Consider the following 20,158-nt stretch of genomic DNA (forward strand, 5'->3'; position numbering starts at 1 on the left):
GGCCTTGGGATGAAGAAGCGGCAGGGCGTGCTTTGGCTGCGACATGAAATGGAAATGCCTCACCATACGGGACCAGACCCGATTCCGCTGCGGTTGCAAACTCGGGCGCGTGTATGGAAACGCGCCGTGAACCAACACCACTACCAATCACGGAACTAAGAGGGAGAGCGTATGTCAAGGGCAGATCAACTTGGATGTATGAAGAACGAAATCTGGAAAAACACAACAGTTGAAAAAGACATCAACATCTGCGGCTTTCGGATCGGAAATCAACATCCACTAAATCTGGCAGCCGTTGTTGCGCGCGCGCCCGCAAGAAAGGACGAAGGAGGCCACCAACGGAAGCCCACTCATCCATTTCTTCATTAGCCTCGATCTCCAGTCCCACGTTACCACTTTACGGTCCTCACCTCTCACCCATGGGATGAGGCATTTCGATGCCATGGAGGCTTAGCTGCTAGCCCATGTCGGTAGCGCCCGCTGAAGCCAAGTCATCCTGACCCCCTTCTCGCAGACATGCGCCCCCCCTGTTGTTGGCCATCCATGATCCCCTACTTTCTGAAAAGGGTCCAGGCAGGGTTCTCGCAGCTTTGCAACCCTACCGCGAAGAGCGCCTGGCCGTCTTTTCTGACAATATCATCTTGAATCTGCTTGAGACGTTCGCGGTTATTTGAGACTGCAGAGTCCAGTCATGCGTTAATGTGCTGCCAGTACGGATACCTGGGTTCTTTCCCTCGACCAGCGCCTCCAGGCTTTCATATGTATGGTTTTCGTCTCCATAAGCGCTGTAAGACAGTGCCGTCGTAACCGTTGAAGAACCGCCGCCGCTCACTAGGTACCCCATTCTCTCCCCGCATACCCCGCTGTGGGATTGAATCTGCTCGCAGACGGACTATCATCGAATGAGCTAAAGCTCTGTAATGGTAGTCGTAGCTCGAGAGTATGAAAGAATTGAATCTATTTCCAAGAGAGGACACCAACTCACAACAGACCTCATAAAGTAAGGTAAACGTATCTTTGCGGGAATAAAAGGCCCCGAGCCTACAGTGTTGAAGCACTGCTGAGCGATCACTGACGAGTGAGCCAGGAAAGCTTCCACGAGAAGAGTCTCAATGAAGCAGTTGCAACTACATATAAGCATGCCTCCTTTTTGTGATGACGCAGGAAATGAAGATCCATGATGGACGGTAGTCTGCCTTCGAGCGTCAACACGCGCTGCCACAGCGCGAGATTCGAGGCTACCGCAATTCTTGATTCATTCGGCTCTCATCGCGCTTCATTTCCGGATGTATTCGTGTTTGGCCTATTTGCGTCTTGCCCGCTGCCTGCCAGGTGCGGATCTGGCAGTGTGAGTTCCGAAAACAGCCCAGAGACAGTGAGATGAGATATCTGCAATGTCTCTCTACATTCATCAAGAGGATGGTGCTTGCCTAGCAATCTCTCCCCATCTTACTATTAGGAGATAAGTTTTTGTGGTAAATTTGGCTTCAGTACATGGTAAGACTGGAATTTCAAATTCGCACGATTGAAGGAAACTCGATTCCCTTCGAGCGTCATCTTTTCCAGCACCGAACTGACATGCATAGTAACGAACATGCCTACATGCAGTATTGAAGTTTTAGTTTCAGTAGTCCTGCACTTGTTGAGTAGCACCTGGATAATACATGTGGCTACACGTAATTTTTGTCTTTCGAAAACAGCCTTACACATCTTGGCAGATAGATGCATGTGCCGCTGAAACCCAGGTCTTACACTCTTTATATGTGCGTACAAAGAGGATAACACCAACGACGACTCTTTTTCTTAGGTTACACACTTACTAACAATGTTGCAGACCGATGATCGGAGGATGTTTGACGAGGATGCCGAAGATGAGACGCATCGGCAGCGAAACGCCTCACACATATCGCTCCTTCGCATACTGCTCCGATGAGACGAGGTCTGACGCCCACTGGCAGCGGCTCAAAGTCGACGACAGAGCGCACTGGCAGGATTGCGGGGACTTGTAACGGCCCGAAGACTAACAGCACGATTGATTTGACGCTCGAAAAATGTCGGTGGGAATGGTCAGCGTCGGTATAAGATATGGGTAGAGACCCTGAAGAGACGCGCTTTTCGCATAAGCCTTTTGTCCCTCCGTTATTATGACTGGTTGCTAATCGATATCACGATTCTCATTCCAATTCCTCAAGCACTAGAGACGAAAAGTGAAGACACTTATCATGGGCTCAAGAGGAGAATATTCGGTGCCTCAAGAGGCCGAGGCTGTCTTCCAGCACGGTATCTTGAACAACCCCCTGATGAAGGACCTACCCAACGACCTCAAATCTCTCAGCCAACATGTCAAGTTCGAGGGCTCAAGTAAGCCGAGCGTTCCAATCAACTGGCGATTCGCCGAAAGCATCTCAGCTTTGAAAGCGCTCGAGGCAACCATGCTTAATCGGTTGATCCTGAAAAAGTACAACACGGAGCCGACAGATGTCACGATCAATACGTAAGCAATCCTCCTCCAGTGACCTTAGTACATCTTTGTCCGGTAAAAGGTCACTTGTAGCCGTAATGATAGCCAGACTGACAGAATTGCTAGCGACCATGCGAGCTTGTTCTACTTTTCGCCCTTGATTGCTCAGCTTATTGGAAAGGATGGAAAGTTCACGCCCATGGCTCTCATGAACTTCGTGCCCGAGGCTATGAAGATGTTCCCGGAAACGGACAAGCATAGGACCGCCGCGAGCTTGCATCGGGCTCTGGTGACGAACATCCACAAGACGAAGGATGGAAGATATTACCAACTCCATGGTAAGGCCGTGTCCGAAAGAACCTTGTCCGTTGTGAATTCCCTTGAGAATACTTTGCTCACTGAATAGGCGGTATCAACCCCGACCCCATCCTCAAAGCTCTGGGCCTGCCCGAGGATGGCCCAGCGGATGACACCTACGAATCGGTCTACGAGAGAACCCAAAAGGTCATTGCCGAGATGGACTCCAAAGATCTGGATGCCCTGCTCAACGACAAGACACGGCAGTCTGGTACAGTCGCATTGTCATCTGATGAGTACTTTGCAAGTGAGCACGGCAAAGCAAATAGCAACGTCGGACTCTACGAGATTGCCAAAGAGGATGGCTCAAAGCAGCCCGCCTCCTGGTGGCCCGAAAACTCGAGCTTTCCCTCGCTAGCAAAGAGGCCCCTCGCCGGCCTCAAGATTGTTGACTTGACCCGAATCATCGCCGCTCCTCTCATCTCGCGCGAATTGGCAGAGATGGGCGCGAGCGTCATGCGCGTCACCTCGGATAAGATCACGGACATGTCGTCTCTGCATCAAGATCTCAACTGGGGCAAGTGGAACTGTCATCTGGATCTCACCAAGGATGGAGACAAGGAGAAGTTGAGAGAGTTAATCAGGGAAGCCGATGTCGTTGTTGATGGATATCGGCCGGGTGCCATGGAGAGGCATGGATTTGGCCGCAAAGAGATCCAGGAGCTGGTCAAGGATCGCCAGCGTGGAATCATTCACGTCCGTGAGAACTGTTACGGATGGCATGGACCTTGGCAGGGCCGTGGTGGGTGGCAGCAAATCAGTGACGCCGTGAGTAACATATCTGAAGATAGTCCTTTTAGAGACCTAACTGACAGGCGATCAAGTGTTGTGGTGTCTCGTTGGAGTACGGAAAGGCGATGGGCCTGGATGAGGCGGTTACTCCGGTGTTTCCAAACTCGGACTACTGGTACGTTATGGGCACAGGAAACAACTCCTCGCCTGGCATGATGAGAAGTATGCTAAAACTGGAGCCAGTGCTGGTGTCTGCGGCAGTACGGCTGTCCTCGATGCGCTCATGAAGCGAGCTGAAGAAGGCGGGAGCTATGGCGTCGATGTGAGTCTCTTTCCATTGATGAACACTATCTCGGCTTCAAAATGCTTTTCAGCTAACGCTATTTGCACTTGTAGATCGCCCTCAACTACTATTCCCAATGGCTCGTGCGCTCATGCGGCACATACCCGGAGCCCATCTGGAGGGAAGTCTGGGAGCGTCATGGTTCGCCCGTGTTCCGGCACTTCCACACAATGGCCCACAACGTCCCGGTCATGTCGAAGCTGCTTCAGGAGTACGACGCGCAGATTCTCTTCAAGCCCGAGTTCTTTGAGATGCGAACGTCAAAGGCGGTTGATGGCACGTTCTGGGTTGTCAAGCCAGTTCTGCAGTATGGCAACAACGCGATTGAGATGAGGTACAATGTGGGAACCAGAGGCAATGGTGTCGATGAGCCTGTCTGGCCCGAGGACCTCTCTGCTGAGGTGGTTGGGAAGTAAGCGTCTAGTAGAAGTGATCTTTGCATTAAATGTGTTTGAATACAAGATTTATGAAATTAAACAGCGTAATCGTTTTTGCTACAAGTATCATGACGGACGACTTTTAGTCAAATGAGGTGCCCTTTCAAATGTATTAATAACCCAGATCGTTGACTCTCACTCATTCATGTGCCTCTCGCAATCGAGCATTGCACACCGCTTCCGCAAGCTCTACTGGCGTCACCCCAGCCGGATCTCGCAGCTGGGTAAAGGAGTCCCCATCTTTCGGCCCAAGAACTCCAGCATCCTTGACGAACCCGCGATGGGAATCGAAGAAGAAGATAGTCGCATGCAAAGCATTTGGCGCAACCTCTGAGACGTGGAATCCTGCTGCCGGAACCGTGTACGTTGATCCCCTTGTGTGAGTCTCTGATAGAGCCTTCACAGCTCGAAACAGCTTTCCCGTGTTCTGCACCGTAGAGGAAGCCTGATGCGTCTTATACGCGGTATTTGCCCCCTTGCCATCGTTCCACGCAAGAGCATACTCTGCATGTGTTGCCTCAGCGGGATCCTCGACAGGGTCGACCTGGTATGAGTGATCCACGCCCTGCCCGGCCAAGATCCAGCTCTGCGCAAACGGCTGATGGGAGTGTAGGTGAAAATCAGGGTTTCCGCGCTTGCCGTCTGGCATCCAAACGTGCAGGCGAATAAGCTCGTCGATACTACCGTCTTTGACTAGGCTGCACAGCGGTACCGAGAGGAAACCTTGGGCGCTGCGAGCGGCAGTGAACTGTGTTTGGGAAGAGCTTGTGGATGTGAGGGCGTCATGGATGATGGTCCAGCACTGGTTGATCTCGTCTGCTGTGGCGGGTTGGTTTTGGCGGGCTGTTTCGCGGAGGAATGAGACTGCAATTGCGACGAGTGCCATATGGAGGGTGGTTTTGGTGGTTTCTGTGGCATGTTGCTTGAGAAAGTCTTGCCAGCCTTGGAACGATAGACTGTCAGGCTTGGTGTTGGTCTCAGTGAGGCTCTCATTGCCTGGAGACAATAACTGTTTGATTGTGTGAATTTCATCAGGAGCAGCCTTAGTAGCCTGTGAGACCCCAGTCAAAGATCTTAGGACTGCATCGTATGAAATCTCCATCGTGTCTTGTTGATGGAATGGCCCTGAGATGCAACTCTCAATTCTAACTAGTTTCTGGAAGCTGTAGTATTGATGAAGTAAACCACATGCAAACGATGCGCGATTGTAACCATTCACTCCTTATCGATCGGACAGATCAAGCTCTATATAGAAAACCATCTTCAACACCAACACTATGAGTACGGCTATCCGCAAGGCACATTGCATGCTCATTTTTTGATCCTTTTGACGAATCACAAGCGACACAGTGGTGTGACACACTGTCAGCACAGCCCCGATGCATCCAGGCAACACCGGGCTGAGAAGTGGAAAATGTGGAATAACGGAAAGAAAACTCATGTTCATCTCATTATGTGGATATCTCTATTACTACAATTCGAAAATCTTCAGTGCCTTGTACCCTCACCGTTGACAACCTTGTCAACGTTGCGATGAGTGCCCCTAATGGGCGCACCGTTGTTCTCCGTCAAGCTCTGGCACGTCGTAACGTCGATACCGTTGGCATACTTGTTCTTCTTCTCCCTTGCGAAACCGTTGTGTGTGCCGTTGAAAGTCAAATTGGCAATGCCATCGTATCCCTTGATACCTGTACTCTTCTCCAACCTCTCTGCGATCTCGGGGTCAACCTCCCTGAAGATGGCAATCTGCTTCTTCAAGGGCTCAGGGTTCTTGCAAAGTTCCATCTTGCCTGTAACATTGTTGATGAAACGCTCACGCGCATCCTCGTCCCAGACTTTCTGCCACAGGGCGCGCGGCGCAACAAAGTCCTCGGGTCTGATCTCGGAGAGGAAGGTGATGGCCTGGCCGGTAAAGTGGCCATGCGTCTTGTCCAAGTCGACGGTGCGCGCCTTGAACTGGACGGGATCGATAGAGCTAAGGTAGTTGGGTCGCGCACCCTGGTTGAAGAATGCCATAGCACCGTCGCGCTGGAAGTTGGCCATCTTGTGTGCAGTCTTTGGTGCATTGACGGGGAGTTGCTGGTAGTTCACGCCGATGCGGTGGCGGTGGGTGTCCGGGTAGGAGAACAGGCGGGACTGGAGGACCGGGTCGGCGGAGGGCTCGATGCCCGGGGGCATGTGCGAAGGGTTGAAGGCAACCTGCTCGACCTCGGCGAAGTAGTTCTGGGGATTCTCATTCAAGGTGAACTCGCCTACCCTGCGTAGAGGGTACTTGCCCTGGGGCCAGACATGTGTGAGATCAAAGACATTGATCTTGTCATTCTCCCATGCATCCTCTGCCTCCTTGGGTGTCATGGTCTGAATCTCGACTGACCACTTGGGGTAGTCGCCGTTCTGAATGGCCTCGAAGAGGTCTTTGCCGGAGTAGTCGGCTGACTTGGTGAGGGAGTCCTCTTGTGTGATGAACTTGGTGCCCTGCTGCGACTTCATGTGAATTTGTGCATAAACCCATGATCCGTCCTTGTTGACGAGCTTCATCGTGTGGCCAGCATAGCCGTGCATGAAGCGGTAGCCGTCGGGAATGCCACGGTCACCCATCAAGATCATGACTTGGTGAATTGACTCGGGGTTCTCACTCAAATAGTTCCAGAACTGTGGTACTTATTAGTAAAGGTTGCATATGCATAATTACAAGACTTCAACTTACCATGAACGAGTCATCCATGTGGTTAAGGTGCGTCTGGGGGTCACGCTTCTGCGTGTGAATGAACATGGGGAACTTGGCAGGGTCTCTCAAAAAGAACACAGGCGTGTTGTTCGCCACCATGTCCCAGTTTCCATCCTCCGTCCTGAACTTCACAGAGAAACCTCTGGGGTCGCGGGCAAGATCCGGTGATCCAGATTCGCCGCCAACAGTCGAGAAGCGCACAGTAATGGGACACTTCTTGCCCTTGGTGCCAAAGATATCGGCCTGTGTAAGCTCGGGGATCGGATCCGTACACTCAAAGAAGCCATGAGCACCGCTGCCCTTGGCGTGCACGACACGCTCCGGAATACGCTCGCGGTCAAAGTGGGAGAGGAGATCGATCAGGTGAAAGTCCTGCAGCAGCAACGGGCCGTTCTCGCCACATCGCTGCGTCTCATAGGGGTGAGGCATCGGGACGCCATTGCTGGTGCTGTAGATGGCTTCCTTGGAGGTCATTTGTCTGTCCTTCTCGTAGGTACTGAACTGGCCTGCCACGTGGGCTGCGAAGGATGTATCGGTGGAACCCATATTGAATGTCTTTTGGGCAGTTTCAATGGGATGTTTAATGATTCTTTGAACAATCTCCATGGGATCCAGAAGGTGTTGAGAGGTCTTATACAAGAGAAAAGCTTGGTGAACAGTTCCGCCACCCGCTGGTGCTTGGGCATTTTATGTGGAGGGGCTCGAACGGGCAAACAGTAAAAAGAGCGCCATCAAAACTCAATGCCATGACGCAGTTCTAGAGGCACAATACCATCAATCCTGTTGGGCGAATCACAAGCTGCAGATTACTACATCGAAGCAGACTGAAGACGGGGAAGTGTTTGTCAATCAGTCGTGGCGGCATGTAGCGGCATGGGGAACTAGGCCATACCCGCATTAGCACCCGCTCTCCAAGGGGCGGGTCGCAGGAGTCGATGACGCTTGGAACGGAGCCTCCTTGGCCTCTGGACTTTTCGACTTTTCACCTTTTCGACTCTGAGCTACGGTCCTAGTTCGGGATTAACTCCATGGTGAAGAAGGGCACCGGATGGATATCACGACGACTGCCCCGATAACCTGGCGCTGGGATCAATTGGCTAGATTGCCATGGAGGATTTGAAGGAACTATGGGTTCCAGATCTGAAGACAGGATGTGACGAAGACCAGAACTGCGGGGGGCGAGGGGCAGACTAAGACGATTGAGACCGTCAAGCAAACACCGGCACTTATCTGAAGCAGCCCAAGATGCAGCCGCTACCACAACTCCGGAGATCTAGCTCCGGTCAAGCCAGATTCCCATCTTTGAAGAATCGAAATCATCAAATTCGATGTGTAGTGGTGCTAGGGGAATCCCAGATTCGGGGCAAAAGCACCGATCCGCATGAACGCAATCGATGATGTATGCGAACAGCCCGCTGATGTCATGGAGCAGAAGGCCGAGCCAAGACCGATGACAGGCGCTCCACCCCCACCGCGACCTTGGCTGGTGAGCGCAGATCTAGGACATTTCTGAAGGGTTTGGTGATAAATCAAAAGGTCTAGAACGTGGTGTATTCGGCGATGCGGCACGCGATGGGTTTCGAGGTACTGTCTGGGAGAAAACCGTTGAATAATGACCTTAATTCTTTTTGTCCGTTTTTATGTACATCTATCCCAGCGATGCCTGTGTTGGTAACCTGAAGAACACTCATACTCTCACTAAGACAACAACGCTCGCCACGTCTTCTACAGCACACCTTTTGAGGCGCACCGACGGTTCTAAATACCAAATAACGCCGCATATAAGATCAAATGAGATCCAATGAAAAAAAATCTTTTACGGGAGGAAACCCCTCTTTGTCAAGGTTCAATAGACCCAACGTGAAGCCGTAGCCAGTGAGTCTCCTGTTTACTCATCATTGCGACCGAGGAGAGAGTGTAGCCAATCTGGGCACTCAATCATGTCACGATTCATCGCCTAACTTGATTCGCTAATCTCTTCAATCGCCTCGTCCTCGACCCTCGTGCTGTTGAGAGGGGGGTAATGCGCCAGGAGAAGAATGCCAACGGCGACGACGGCGAGAGCCTATACAGCGATTAGAAAACAAGCATCAGAGGTCTCATGTATCATGTGTACTCACGGCATTGACGAAGAAGGTAAGATTCGGTTTGCCCATCTCAGACAGTGTGGCAAAAATGAAGCCAAAAATGCCTTGCGTCGTCAGCGTCGCCGCGCTCTCGACCAGAGTGATGGCACTCAGGGCATCTTGTCGCATATGCGGCGGGCACATTTCTGTGATGACGCCCTTTGCAGCGGGAGCCGATCCGGACGCAAACGGCAGTAGGAAAGCCGCTATAAGTGAAAGGAATTAGCGTCCTGATCTGTGTTCTGGGTTCTAGGAAAATTCAGTGGTAGAAATGTGATACTCACCAGCATAAACATGCCAGCCCTCCGTCGCCCAAGCCGCGAGGGACGTGACGATGCCATCCACCACCAAGCTCCACCTCAGGAAGAAGAGGTCGAATGTGCTATCCTCGTCCTCCTCTTCAGGCGGCGCCTTTGTTGGCTCGGAAGCGTTCATCAGACCGGGTGCCGGGTCCATGTCTTCGGGATGCGTGGGGATGACGCTCCGTTCTTCCTGAGTGAGCGTCTTCTGCAGAGCTCCAGCGTGAGATGATGAAGCGAACCACCGTCGTCCGCTGTCGATGATTTCCGGGAAGATGAACATCAAGAAGATGCCGCGGATCCAGGAGTTGCCGGACATGAGGATACCGTTCTCCGTCGTGCCAAAGTTGAAGCGCGAGGTGGCGTACATCTGGATGAGGATGGGAGCATAACCCGTGGCGAACTGGGACCTACGTTAGCAATGTTGCTCGTGGATGAATGCCATAGATGATGGTCGGAAAGCAGACTTACCACGCCGAAGAAGATGCCCAGGGCAAGGAAGACAAGACCATAGTTCTTGACAATCTTGCCGGATTCAAGACGGTACTTTGAAGGCATGAGCACCTTGATAGGAGCCAGGAAGCCAGAAGCGCCGGGCGTCGTCTTGCCGTCCATCTCGTCCGTCTTTTCTGGCGATGCTGGCCAGAAGATGGCGCCGTAGATTGTCGCGGAAGCGAAGCAGCCGATGGCAGCAATGAAGGGACTGGTGATGCCGAACACATCACCCAAGACACCACCGACTAATGGCTCGTTAGTACAAGAGATTGAGCAAGGCAGAGGGATTCAACATACGCAAGTAGCCTATGGCGGTACCGATCATGACTGCGCCTTGTAGCCGACCAAAGACGCCGGTATGCTTTCTTCTTTCGACAACCTCCGCGATCGCCGTGTTTAGAACCAGCCTTGGTTTCATTTGCGTTAGCGCCCGTCCAGTCCTTTACCCAGTTCATGTCAACTGCCGTTCTGCACTTACATGTATCCCCTCGGCCCACCAAAGATGCCAATGAGCTGCGTGTACTGCATCATATCGATGCCCTTCTGCGCGCCCTGCGACACGGCGAGGACCTGGCACGAGACGCGGATGCCGAGCAGTCCGGTCTGGCTGATGAGAGCCCAGCGAGTGCCCCAGCGCTTAATGAGATCGCCGCAGATGAAGAGGTTGAGGATGCCGCAGACGGAGGTTGTCATGCCGAGGATGGAAACCTGTGTGGCCGTGTTTGCGTCAATCTCGCGGCGGTGGCACATTTCGGAGGCGGGGCCATCGTAGGGCGCGTGAGACTCGTAAAAGGTTTCGCATGCCATTACGCGGAAGACATAGATGATGCTGTGGGTTACATGTCAGTAACCCTGGATACATGTATGGTTCACAGCCCCAGTGCCGTGGTACACACGGATGGGGAGAGAGAGAGGAGGGTGGACTTGTGCGCACGGAACTTGAGTGAGGCCTAGTGTGAGGGACACGAGAAAGCCGGCGAAGAGGATACGGTTTGAGGGTGACCAGAGGCCGCGACCGACCCGCTTCACGGCCCCGGCGCCGGATTTGATTTTGAGGAGGGGCGTCCGTTCATCTGCATTGGCAGCCATCGGGGCGGGTGGTTGGGTGTGTGTGTGGATAGGAAACGGTCACAGGGAGAGAGGGTTCTTAGGGTTCGGAGAATCACGCCTTTCGTCCAATAGAAGGTTTGTTTATGAGGCTCAACTAAGAAAAGTTTGGTAGAACTAGGAAGGTCGGTTGAACGTTTCGCAGGGTGGGAGGGGGAGAACAGGACAGGATGGGAGAGAAAAGGGTTCGAAAGGGAAACAGATGGTGACAAAGCCAATCTGAGCCGAATGAGGGGCACAAGGCGATTAAAGTGCGCCGGGGGTAAGGGGTGGTAAGGAAAAATTCGAGTGAGAATTGTATGGGTTTTCCTGCGAGTTCCCCGGATTGCTAGGATGTTTGTTGCTTCTGGACCGTTGTGCCGAAAAGACGTGCGGAATCCCCGCTATTTCGTCAGGCAAATGATGGACCTTCCACCTTTGGCTTCTTTTCAGGAAGGGGACTTTGGTGGAGCGCCACTGACCGGTCACCGGTGTTGGTTGACGGACTGACTGGTGCCGGAGTGTGTGTGTGTGTGTGTGTGTGGGAGAGGAAGAAGAACTGCGAATAGCACTCGGGAAAGCCTACAGATAGCTGCAAGAATGACTCTTACTGACTGGTTAGTAGAGCATGCAAAGACCTTCGGTTTCTTGTGGCTGCGCCCAATGTGTGTGGTGTACACTCAGAAAGCCGATGAGATGGAGGGGGCCGATGCAGGAGCCGAGCGCGGCCTCTGTGTTGCCGACCCGGAGTGGAGATGGTGGGGTCCCGGATAGCTTGACGGGTGCTGATAGGTCCGAGATAAACCCGCCGGAGTCTAGACCCGTTAAACCGGCGCAGGACCGGAGCTTATCCGGGGATGCGCTGCTTATCGTCGGCCTTGAGCTGCCGAGGGGGCCGGCAGGATGACGCCCCGCCGCGGGACCGCCCGATCCCGGCCTCTTTATACATACAGCATGACTCTCGTGAGTGTAGATGGAATAACTTTTGTTCAAATCAACAGTTAAACAGAAGGTTTCATGCAGGTAGACAGCGATTTGTACAAGAGTATACCCGGGAAAGGATACCCCAGGAAACCTCACAAACTCCCCTTCACAGCAAAGGATGCTCCAACACAAGCTTCCCAAACTTTCCCTGGTCAGCGATCTTCCTCACCTCCTCCAGCGCATCCTCCGCACGCCCCTTGAACACGTCCACCACAGGAATCGAAATCTTTGTGCCGTAGTTCTCGACGGACCACATCAACGCCTTCCACATCCTCCCCCAATCCTCCACCCGCGCCGGGATCGTAACAAGATGACCGCCGCCCAACTGTAACGTAACCTCCGTGTTCGCCGACGCCAACGGCATCTTGATCCTCCCACCAGGCTTCGCCACGACGGACAGAACAATGGCGTCCTCATCGACACACGCCTCTGTCTGAGACGCCGAGCTGACCTCGCCATTTGAACCTGCACAATCGGCAGCGTAGCGAATCGGCCCCGCTCCAGCCTCCTCCGCCGCCTTCTTGATTTGGGATATCACGTCTGGGGCGTTGTAGTCGAAGCAGCGCGTCGCTCCCATCTTCTTGAGCATCCCATGCCGTCCCGGCGACGCGGTGACGAAGATGGGCGATGCGCCGCTTTCGCGCGCTAACTGAAGCATGCAGATTCCGACGCTGGCGGAAGCACCCCAGATAAGCAGCGGGCCGGCCTTGAACCCATCCCTTGCCTTCTCCCCGGGCAGAGGATACCCGAAAATATTGTACAAGCCGTCGGCGGCCGTAGTCAGCACCACCGTCAGACTCGCGGCGTGCGTCTGGGGCAGATTATCCGGGACCTTGAAGAGCATGTCCTCTGGACAGCTCAAGTACTCCTGGTGCGCGCCGTGCCTCATCGGCTTGCCAATGCCCGTGGGCACGTAGCCGGCCACCAGGTCATCGGGCTTGAAATTGGCCGACGCATTCTTACCAGCGGCCTGAACGACGCGGCCGCAAAAGTCGTAGCCGAGGGTGACGGAGCGGACGCCGATGATCGGTGCGTGTTTGACGTCGGCGGGGTTGACGCCCGAGTAGAGTACCTTGACTAGGACCTCGCCGTCTACGGGATCGGGAATGGGGAGGTTGCGAATGACTGAAAAGTTGCAGTTTTCGTCGACGTAGAGCGCCGGCGCTGTTGATGTTGTTTTGCTGCCCATCGTGAGATTTGTATGATGAGATCTTGCGGAAATTGAGTCTTCTACCAAGCCACAGACACTCAGCAGATGAGACGCATCTTATGCAGCAACCTCAAAACTTGTGGCCATGGTCGGAACGCTTCGAAAGATGCAAACTGACACATTTGTTTGCCCCCTTTCGCTAGCGTCCACTTCTCCGGATCGCGACCCCCTCGTAAAATCGGGCAGTCGGTGGGAGGTGGGCGGCTGAATGACACAATGAACGGAGCTTTGCAGGAAGTATGGACGAATACGGCCGTCTCGGACAAGTTGCCCGAATTATTCATCGGCCACCGGACGGTTCCTTACGACCGAGGTCGCCGGGACCCATTTCTTCACTCACCGGCGGGGTTGCAGACGCGCCTCGGGTGATCAGCAGGGCCAAATGGCGGGGAAGAACTCAAACATATGTTACATGGATATGTCAGGCCCTTTCCGACGTCTCGCATCACATAGGCAAACCGTAAGGCTACATGATAATACGTCCCAGGCTGAGTCCAATAAGTTCGAGACCCTCGGACCTCCCCAGGCGAACATTACCCCAAGAGTGCGAAAACGGTTATGCCATTGGACGAAAGACAAGTGGAATCTGCCGTGGAGCCATGCCGGTGAAAGGGGCCGTGTTTCTGGGCGTTCACGGAGATCTGTCGTCAGGAATTGGGTCAAGTCCGAGGACTTACGAGGTGCCTTCAGATGTGAAGAAGGCCGGGCGGCTCGGAATTATGATGTTCTCATGTAACAGTCATATAACAAAGGCACGAAGCTGCCATCAAAGTCGTTGTCAGTCTTGTTCCAGACAAACATTGTACCTGCATCAACGGGTGTTTATCTCTGCGAGTTTATTAGATTAACGCTGCGCAACAATGGCGCCACTCATCATCAACAACATCGAAGTCATCCAGAACCCCACCAACCCGCCAGCATGGCCAACTCCCAAGGAGCCCTCCCGCGTGGAGCTCTCGGCCGGAAGTCAAAAGACTCCAGAGCATCGTCCGCTCCCGTGCGACGTCATCCTTGAACGGGACCAGCCGTTGACGCTGCGCGACGGGACCCGCATCCGCGTTGACATCTTTCGGCCGAAGACGGACGAGAAGGTCCCCGCCATTCTGATGTGGTCGCCTTACGGCAAGACTGACACAGGTATGGCCCAATATGATGCCGAATTCCATCTCCATGTTCCAATTACTGACATTGCTTTCCAGGTTTTATGAATCTTCATGCAGTTCCTTTGCGATGCGGCGTTCCCTTGAGCAAATTATCGGGCTATGAGTCTTTCGAGGGGTAAGCTCCCCTTTACATGTGCCCTTGGCATTAGACGTGAAGACTGACTTGCTCCCAGACTAGACCCCGCCGAATGGGTCCCCAAAGGCTATGCCATCATTAATGCCGACGCCAGAGGATGTGGTGACTCGGAAGGCGACATGAGGCAGTGGGGTACCCCAGAGGGCCAAGACGGCCACGATGCCATTGAAGGTATCGCGAAGCTGCCCTGGTGCACAGGTAAAGTCGCCATGGCTGGCAACTCGTGGCTCGCGCTGTGCCAGTGGTACATCGCCGCCGAGAGACCGCCTCACCTAGCCTGCATCGCGCCTCTGGAGGGTGCGAGCGATCATATGCGCGAGAGTCTGTGCCGCGGCGGAATTCCTTCGATTAAGTTCGGTTCTATGATTAATAATGTGGTTCGCGGTAAGCGATGCGACAGAGTTCTTGTCGGTTTTGCTTCTTGACTCAACTAAATGTGCGTTAGGTCGTGGCCAACAAGAAAACACCGTCGAGATGCTGCTCAAGCATGGGCAGGGTCTCCGATCGTACTGGGATGACAAGAGGGCCCGCATGGACAAGATCGAGGTTCCGGCCTACATCCTGGGCAGCTATTCGACGATGCTGCATACCATTGGGAGCTTCAGAGGCTTCGAGGAGATCCCTCACCAAAATAAATGGTTCGTCTAACATGCGACCTATATGACGGTCTCTGACTTGTCTTTTAGGATGATAACCCATGCTACGCAAGAGTGGTTCGACCTGTACAGCCAAGAACGTACAGATGACTTGCAAAAGTTCTTTGACCGCTACATGAAAGGCGTCGACAACGGATGGGAGAAGACCTCACCAGTCAGGTTGGCCGTGCTGGGCTACAACAAACCATCCGTCATCGACCTCCCCTTTGACTCTCTGCCTTGGCTGTCACCCAGTGCCACGAATACGAAACTTCAACGTCTCTACTTGGGTGCCGACAAGACGCTGCAGCAGTCCAACAATACCAACGCCACAACGCTGGGCTACGAGGGCACGGAAACCATTGTCTTCACGCACACCTTTTCCCAATCCACGAAGCTGTTGGGCCCAACCAAGCTCGTAGTCCACGTCTCCTGCCCCTCCGCGACAGACTTTGACGTCTATGCCCAGCTCCGGAAGCGAGATAAGAACGGCAACGACCTCGAGCACCTCAACATCCCCCTCGAGGCCCTCCCCGTATCCGATACCAAGGAGATCCCCAATACCAACCCGCTCAAGTACCTGGGACCTACCGGTAAGCTCCGCGCCTCAAAGCGCAAGGTCGCACCAGAGCTGTCGCCGAACTATTGGCAGACTCTGGCCCACGATGAAGACATTGAGATCAAGGCGGGGGAGATTGTAAAGATGGAGGTGTGGATCTGGCCCACGGCCATCCAGTTTGATGCCGGGGAGCAGTTGGCTCTCAAGATTACCGGCGCTGATAGCCTGGTGTTGCCAGAGTTCGAGTTCCTGGCCGAAAAGCCGGAGAATGCGGCCGCCCAGGTTGTGCATATTGGCGGAGAGTATGAGAACTACTTGGAGGGACATTGGCATGATTGAGAAGACTGGCGGCACGAGAATCACACAGGCGACCCTATTTGTTCCTGCTCTCGCAGACATTAATCATATTAAGGCAACGTCACAATGAAGCATTACTCTAGTGCCTGAAGGAACTTGGCAAAGTCCAAAGTCCCAAGACCAGTCGCCGGATCCCACCCAGCAGTCGCAGACCATCCGCTCTCAACCTGGGTCCCATAAGAGCAACTTCCACTAGACCCGCTCGTGACATCGTTGATCGCAGAACGAACCTTGTCAGAGTACAACAGCGGGTTAAGGAATCCCAGAGCAGGTTTACCCTCCCTCATCCGCTTATCATTGGCGAGCGCAATCATGGCCGCGATGACAGGCGTACTAGCGCTCGTCCCCTTCTGCGTCCACCCAGGCTGCATCAGGAACCGGGACCCAATGGCCGAGATATCCGGGCTACCGCGGCCGTTGGGCGCGTACCAACCGGCGTGAGACCCGTTAATGCCGGCAATGTACGCCTTGGCTGCGGTCTCCTGCCACGCCGGACGCTCAAAGTATTCGCTGAAGCCGCCGGAGCTGTACCACGCAGGCTCTGTCGGCGCGTAATTGCCCGTCGCGCCGACGCCCGTAACCCAGGGACAGTCGACGGGGAACGTCGGGATGAACTTTGTCGTGTTTCTCCCGTCGTTGGAGATACAGTCCCCGGAACCGATACCTGCTGCCCCGCCGTCACCTGTAGCTACGAGGACGGAGACGCCGCGCGCAGCGACTTGCATGAAGAGGTCGCACACGCGACGGGCGTACGGTTGTGGGATAAGCTGCTCATCGTCGGTGTAAGAGATGGAGATGACGTCCGGGATGGTCTCGCGGGCGAGGAGGGCCTCGAGGAACTCGATCCAGGGCTCGTGGGCGCTGTCCTTGGGATCCTTTTCTTTGCCGTCAGGGCCGATTTCAGGGCCTCGGCCGCCGGTTGAGAAGTAGGTCACGTTCATTGGCTGGATAAAGGGCATGCTGTACTGAATATCAAGCAAAGCCTCGACGCCGCCGCCTTCGGTGGTGTCGCTGCCGTTGTTGACGGATTCTACGGTGAGGTTGTACTTGGGCGAGAAGCCGGTGGCGTTCCGACGAGGGCTGTACGATGCTAGGAATGCTTGAAGAGTCGGGACGTTGGGGTACTCTTCCAGGAAGCCGGCGATGCCAAAGTCTGTGGGTGACGGGCCGTCTGGTGGGCTGTAGTTGATGTTGTAGAGATCCACGATGCAGTCGGGGGTAGTGTAGTCCCAACAGCTTCGAGGCACTGTCATGTGTCAGTGATTGTTCAGAAAGCCTAGCTGACATAGTTCGCCCTTCACTCACTGGCGCTCTGTCGCTTAACTTTGCCCAACTCCCTCGCCTTGATCTGTCGTCTAGGCGGCTTGCTCATGAACTGGGTCACCGGAAAGACAAAGTCGACAACCTCTGAGACCTGGCTGGAAAGGGTATATTCCTTGGCCCGGAACACTGCCTTCTCGCTCTTGTACTGGTACTTGGAAAATTTGCAATCCAACAAGCGGTTCGCTTTACCGACGGTGGTGTTCAGGCGAACCCATGGGCCGTCCTGAACAAAGTTCCGAATGTCGTGAGCGGAAAGCCAATCCGCGACGACAGCGTAGGCATCGGCGCCGGGCTCTTGGAACATCTTTAACAGGTCGCGAGAGATGTGTGCGCCATATTCGGCATGCTTCGGGTTGCTGGTCACCTCGAGACGCGCCTTCAACTCTGACAAGCCGGGCTGCTTCAACGCGACAGAAAGCTGAATCGTGTTGAGGTCATCGGCGGGAGCGACGTGCCGCCAACCCTGCGGCAGCTGCCTCACGGTCTCGTGAATTGCATGTCCGCTCGTGGTCGGTTGACTGAGAGCGAAGCTGCTCAAAAGCAGAGTTGAAACCGACGATAACCTCATCTTTCCTATCTCTCGTTTCCTTGCAAGCGTGTGGGAGCGTATCGAGTGTCACTCTCTGCTACGGCCTGCTCGAACTTGCAGTGTCACTTCATCTAATACCAACGGCCAGTCTTCAGGGGCCGTGACAAGCTTTTCGGCAACCCGTCCATATCGCTCGACCCGTGGCTTGGCGATCAAGAACATCTTGGGTAGGATTTGACATCATCGTGGACTGTTCCCCCTCACCAGGGGTACCCATGTAACATGCCATTCTAAAAGGTGAAATCTCCGCTAAAAAGCTCGTATCCAAAGGATCGGACGACTGCCGAATCCCGGTAGAACAAGAAAAGAACAGAACACCAACGGGGCCAACCGTCGGCCCTACCGCCCTGGGCTTAACCCAAAATTCCTAGACGAAGCTTGGTGGTGGTTTGGCGCATTAAGCCAATCTCGCTTTGGCTCGACAATAAGAAAGCCGTTGATACCCACCACTAACGTCCATTGCGACCCCATATCAGCACTCTATCCCATGCCTGTCACAATCTTAATACGAAAAAGGTTCTTGCTTTGAAGTTGCCACGGCTCCCACGGCTCCCACCGGTGTTAACAGCAGCGAGTCTTCAGGGATTGTTCTGGAGCGATCATGGCCAAGCCGGGACTCGAGGCTGCGTGAACCTGCTTTCTCCGGAAAGTCGCCCGAGTATCCCTCGGTCTCGCGGGTCGTATCTCACAAGAAATTCTTAAAAGTTAGTATCCGAAAATAGCATTGGCATGCCCTGGCAATCATCTTCCCCGCCATGAACTTATACACATGGACGGGGGACCACACCACCTGATGATAAGAGAACGTGAGCCCTCCACCCAGAATTGAGCCTCAGCCCTTTCGCGCACCTCAGTCACTCGCTCAACATCACCCTCCCTTCGAAAAGATGCTCGCCCAGTCCCTCGTCATCACGGCCCTGGCCAACGGCGCCCTCGCGGCCATCCCCACCGTCAGCGTGCCTCTGCACTACTACTACGGTGGCGGCCACAAGATCGCCACAAACCTCGTGAACTCGGCCGCCAACACCTCAGTCGAGGTCGTCTTCGACCAGGGCTCCGAGAACTTCTGGGTTTTTGGACCGGGCGCCATCAACAACTGGGGCTGCACCGGCTTCTTCTGCCCGGGCCAGTGCAACGCCACGGCCGAGCCCTTTTACGACTTCCCGCACAGCTCGACGGCCAAGAAGCCCGAGGCGTTCGTGACGCAGTACGCCTACGGCGGTTACACCAAGATCGTCCAGGGCAAAGAGAGCGTCAACGATACATTCCTCTTTGCTGGCGACGCCGGCCTCACGTCAAAGGTGGACGCCCGTGTTGCCATTGCGACGTACATGCAGCAGCGCCTGTTGGACGGCGGCCAGTGCAAGCCGGCCCCGTATGACCTCGGCATTCTCGGCGTTGCGCCCTTCTACCGCACGGCAGAGTGGAACACCACCGGCCCTCACGTCCGTCAGGACCTCCTCGAGAAGGGTGCCATCAGCGCTCCCGTCCAGAGCATCTGGTTCGACGAGCCTCCTGCCGACTGGAAGGGCACCTTCACCGGCAACGCCGTCTTCGGCGCCATTGACCTGTCCAAGTTCACGGGTGACCTCGTAAGGGTACCGCTCGTCGAGAACGACGGGCTCGGTGCCACCGTCGGGTACTTCGTCTCGCCTCCTACCGTCAAGGTCAAGAACGTCACCCTCGACAACTCGGATGTCTCCACAAAGTCCTGCATGATCGACTCCGGCACCCAGATCAACGACCTGCCCATTAGCGAGGCTGGACTCGCTGGTTTCTTCGCAGCCGCCGGTCTCACTCGTGATTCCATTGGTCATGTCGCCTATAACGGCAGCTGCGACTCTGTCCCTAAGGACCTCACCATCGACCTCGAGTTTGCCGGTATCGATGGCAAGAGCGTGACCATCAAGACTCCTGTCCGTAACTACATCCGCAACAACGCAGATGCCGAAGCTGGACTCTGCGCACTGAACATCGATACCGGCGCCTGCATGCTTGGTGCTCCCTTTGCCACCTCTGCTTTCTTCGCTGCTGATGATGCCAAGGGCGAGATTGCGTTGGCGCAGGGTGGTGTCTCGAAGAGAGGGAGCAAGGCGGACGATGCCTCTCTGTCTCTGACTATTCCTTGATCAAGGATG

General features: G+C 54.4%; 8 protein-coding genes across 8 annotated transcripts; 3 read left to right on the forward strand and 5 right to left on the reverse strand.

The window, feature by feature from the left end:
• Positions 1–2,191: 2,191 nt before the first annotated feature.
• BDP55DRAFT_752542 (CoA-transferase family III domain-containing protein) lies at positions 2,192–4,389 on the forward strand. Its single transcript, XM_060580668.1, has 6 exons — positions 2,192–2,494; positions 2,588–2,799; positions 2,868–3,586; positions 3,643–3,725; positions 3,794–3,872; positions 3,947–4,389. The coding sequence occupies exons 1-6, from the start codon at positions 2,223–2,225 to the stop codon at positions 4,307–4,309; spliced, it is 1,728 nt and encodes a 575-aa protein (XP_060425603.1). The 5' UTR covers positions 2,192–2,222; the 3' UTR covers positions 4,310–4,389.
• BDP55DRAFT_771585 (uncharacterized protein) lies at positions 4,328–5,549 on the reverse strand. Its single transcript, XM_060581112.1, has one exon. It carries the CDS (start codon positions 5,430–5,432, stop codon positions 4,470–4,472), a length of 963 nt encoding a protein of 320 aa, XP_060425604.1. The 5' UTR covers positions 5,433–5,549; the 3' UTR covers positions 4,328–4,469.
• Positions 5,550–5,818: 269 nt separating this feature from the next.
• Positions 5,819–7,604, reverse strand: BDP55DRAFT_732102 (catalase-like domain-containing protein; the record flags this gene model as incomplete). Its single annotated transcript, XM_060579900.1, has 2 exons — positions 5,819–6,982; positions 7,038–7,604. The coding sequence occupies 2 exons, from the start codon at positions 7,602–7,604 to the stop codon at positions 5,819–5,821; spliced, it is 1,731 nt and encodes a 576-aa protein (XP_060425605.1).
• A 1,411-nt stretch (positions 7,605–9,015) lies between these two features.
• On the reverse strand, positions 9,016–11,067 carry BDP55DRAFT_635673 (major facilitator superfamily transporter; the record flags this gene model as incomplete). The annotated part of the gene is made up of 7 exons (XM_060572801.1): positions 9,016–9,123; positions 9,179–9,390; positions 9,469–9,886; positions 9,955–10,223; positions 10,276–10,418; positions 10,457–10,807; positions 10,913–11,067. 7 exons carry the CDS (start codon positions 11,065–11,067, stop codon positions 9,016–9,018), a joined length of 1,656 nt encoding a protein of 551 aa, XP_060425606.1.
• A 947-nt stretch (positions 11,068–12,014) lies between these two features.
• Positions 12,015–13,639, reverse strand: BDP55DRAFT_675493 (chaperonin 10-like protein). Its single transcript, XM_060575748.1, has one exon. It carries the CDS (start codon positions 13,235–13,237, stop codon positions 12,155–12,157), a length of 1,083 nt encoding a protein of 360 aa, XP_060425607.1. The 5' UTR covers positions 13,238–13,639; the 3' UTR covers positions 12,015–12,154.
• A 479-nt stretch (positions 13,640–14,118) lies between these two features.
• BDP55DRAFT_560012 (Alpha/Beta hydrolase protein) lies at positions 14,119–16,090 on the forward strand (the record flags this gene model as incomplete). The annotated part of the gene is made up of 5 exons (XM_060569952.1): positions 14,119–14,395; positions 14,458–14,536; positions 14,595–14,941; positions 15,003–15,195; positions 15,244–16,090. 5 exons carry the CDS (start codon positions 14,119–14,121, stop codon positions 16,088–16,090), a joined length of 1,743 nt encoding a protein of 580 aa, XP_060425608.1.
• A 92-nt stretch (positions 16,091–16,182) lies between these two features.
• Positions 16,183–17,999, reverse strand: BDP55DRAFT_732106 (tripeptidyl-peptidase sed4; the record flags this gene model as incomplete). The annotated part of the gene is made up of 2 exons (XM_060579901.1): positions 16,183–17,354; positions 17,414–17,999. 2 exons carry the CDS (start codon positions 17,997–17,999, stop codon positions 16,183–16,185), a joined length of 1,758 nt encoding a protein of 585 aa, XP_060425609.1.
• Positions 18,000–18,907: 908 nt separating this feature from the next.
• BDP55DRAFT_635677 (aspartic peptidase domain-containing protein) lies at positions 18,908–20,149 on the forward strand (the record flags this gene model as incomplete). The annotated part of the gene is made up of 1 exon (XM_060572802.1): positions 18,908–20,149. One exon carries the CDS (start codon positions 18,908–18,910, stop codon positions 20,147–20,149), a length of 1,242 nt encoding a protein of 413 aa, XP_060425610.1.
• Between the last annotated feature and the right edge of the window lie 9 nt (positions 20,150–20,158).

Source organism: Colletotrichum godetiae (genome assembly GCF_030913485.1).
Source record: "Colletotrichum godetiae strain CBS 193.32 chromosome Unknown BDP55scaffold_45, whole genome shotgun sequence".
Classification (NCBI taxonomy): Eukaryota; Fungi; Ascomycota; class Sordariomycetes; order Glomerellales; family Glomerellaceae; genus Colletotrichum; species Colletotrichum godetiae.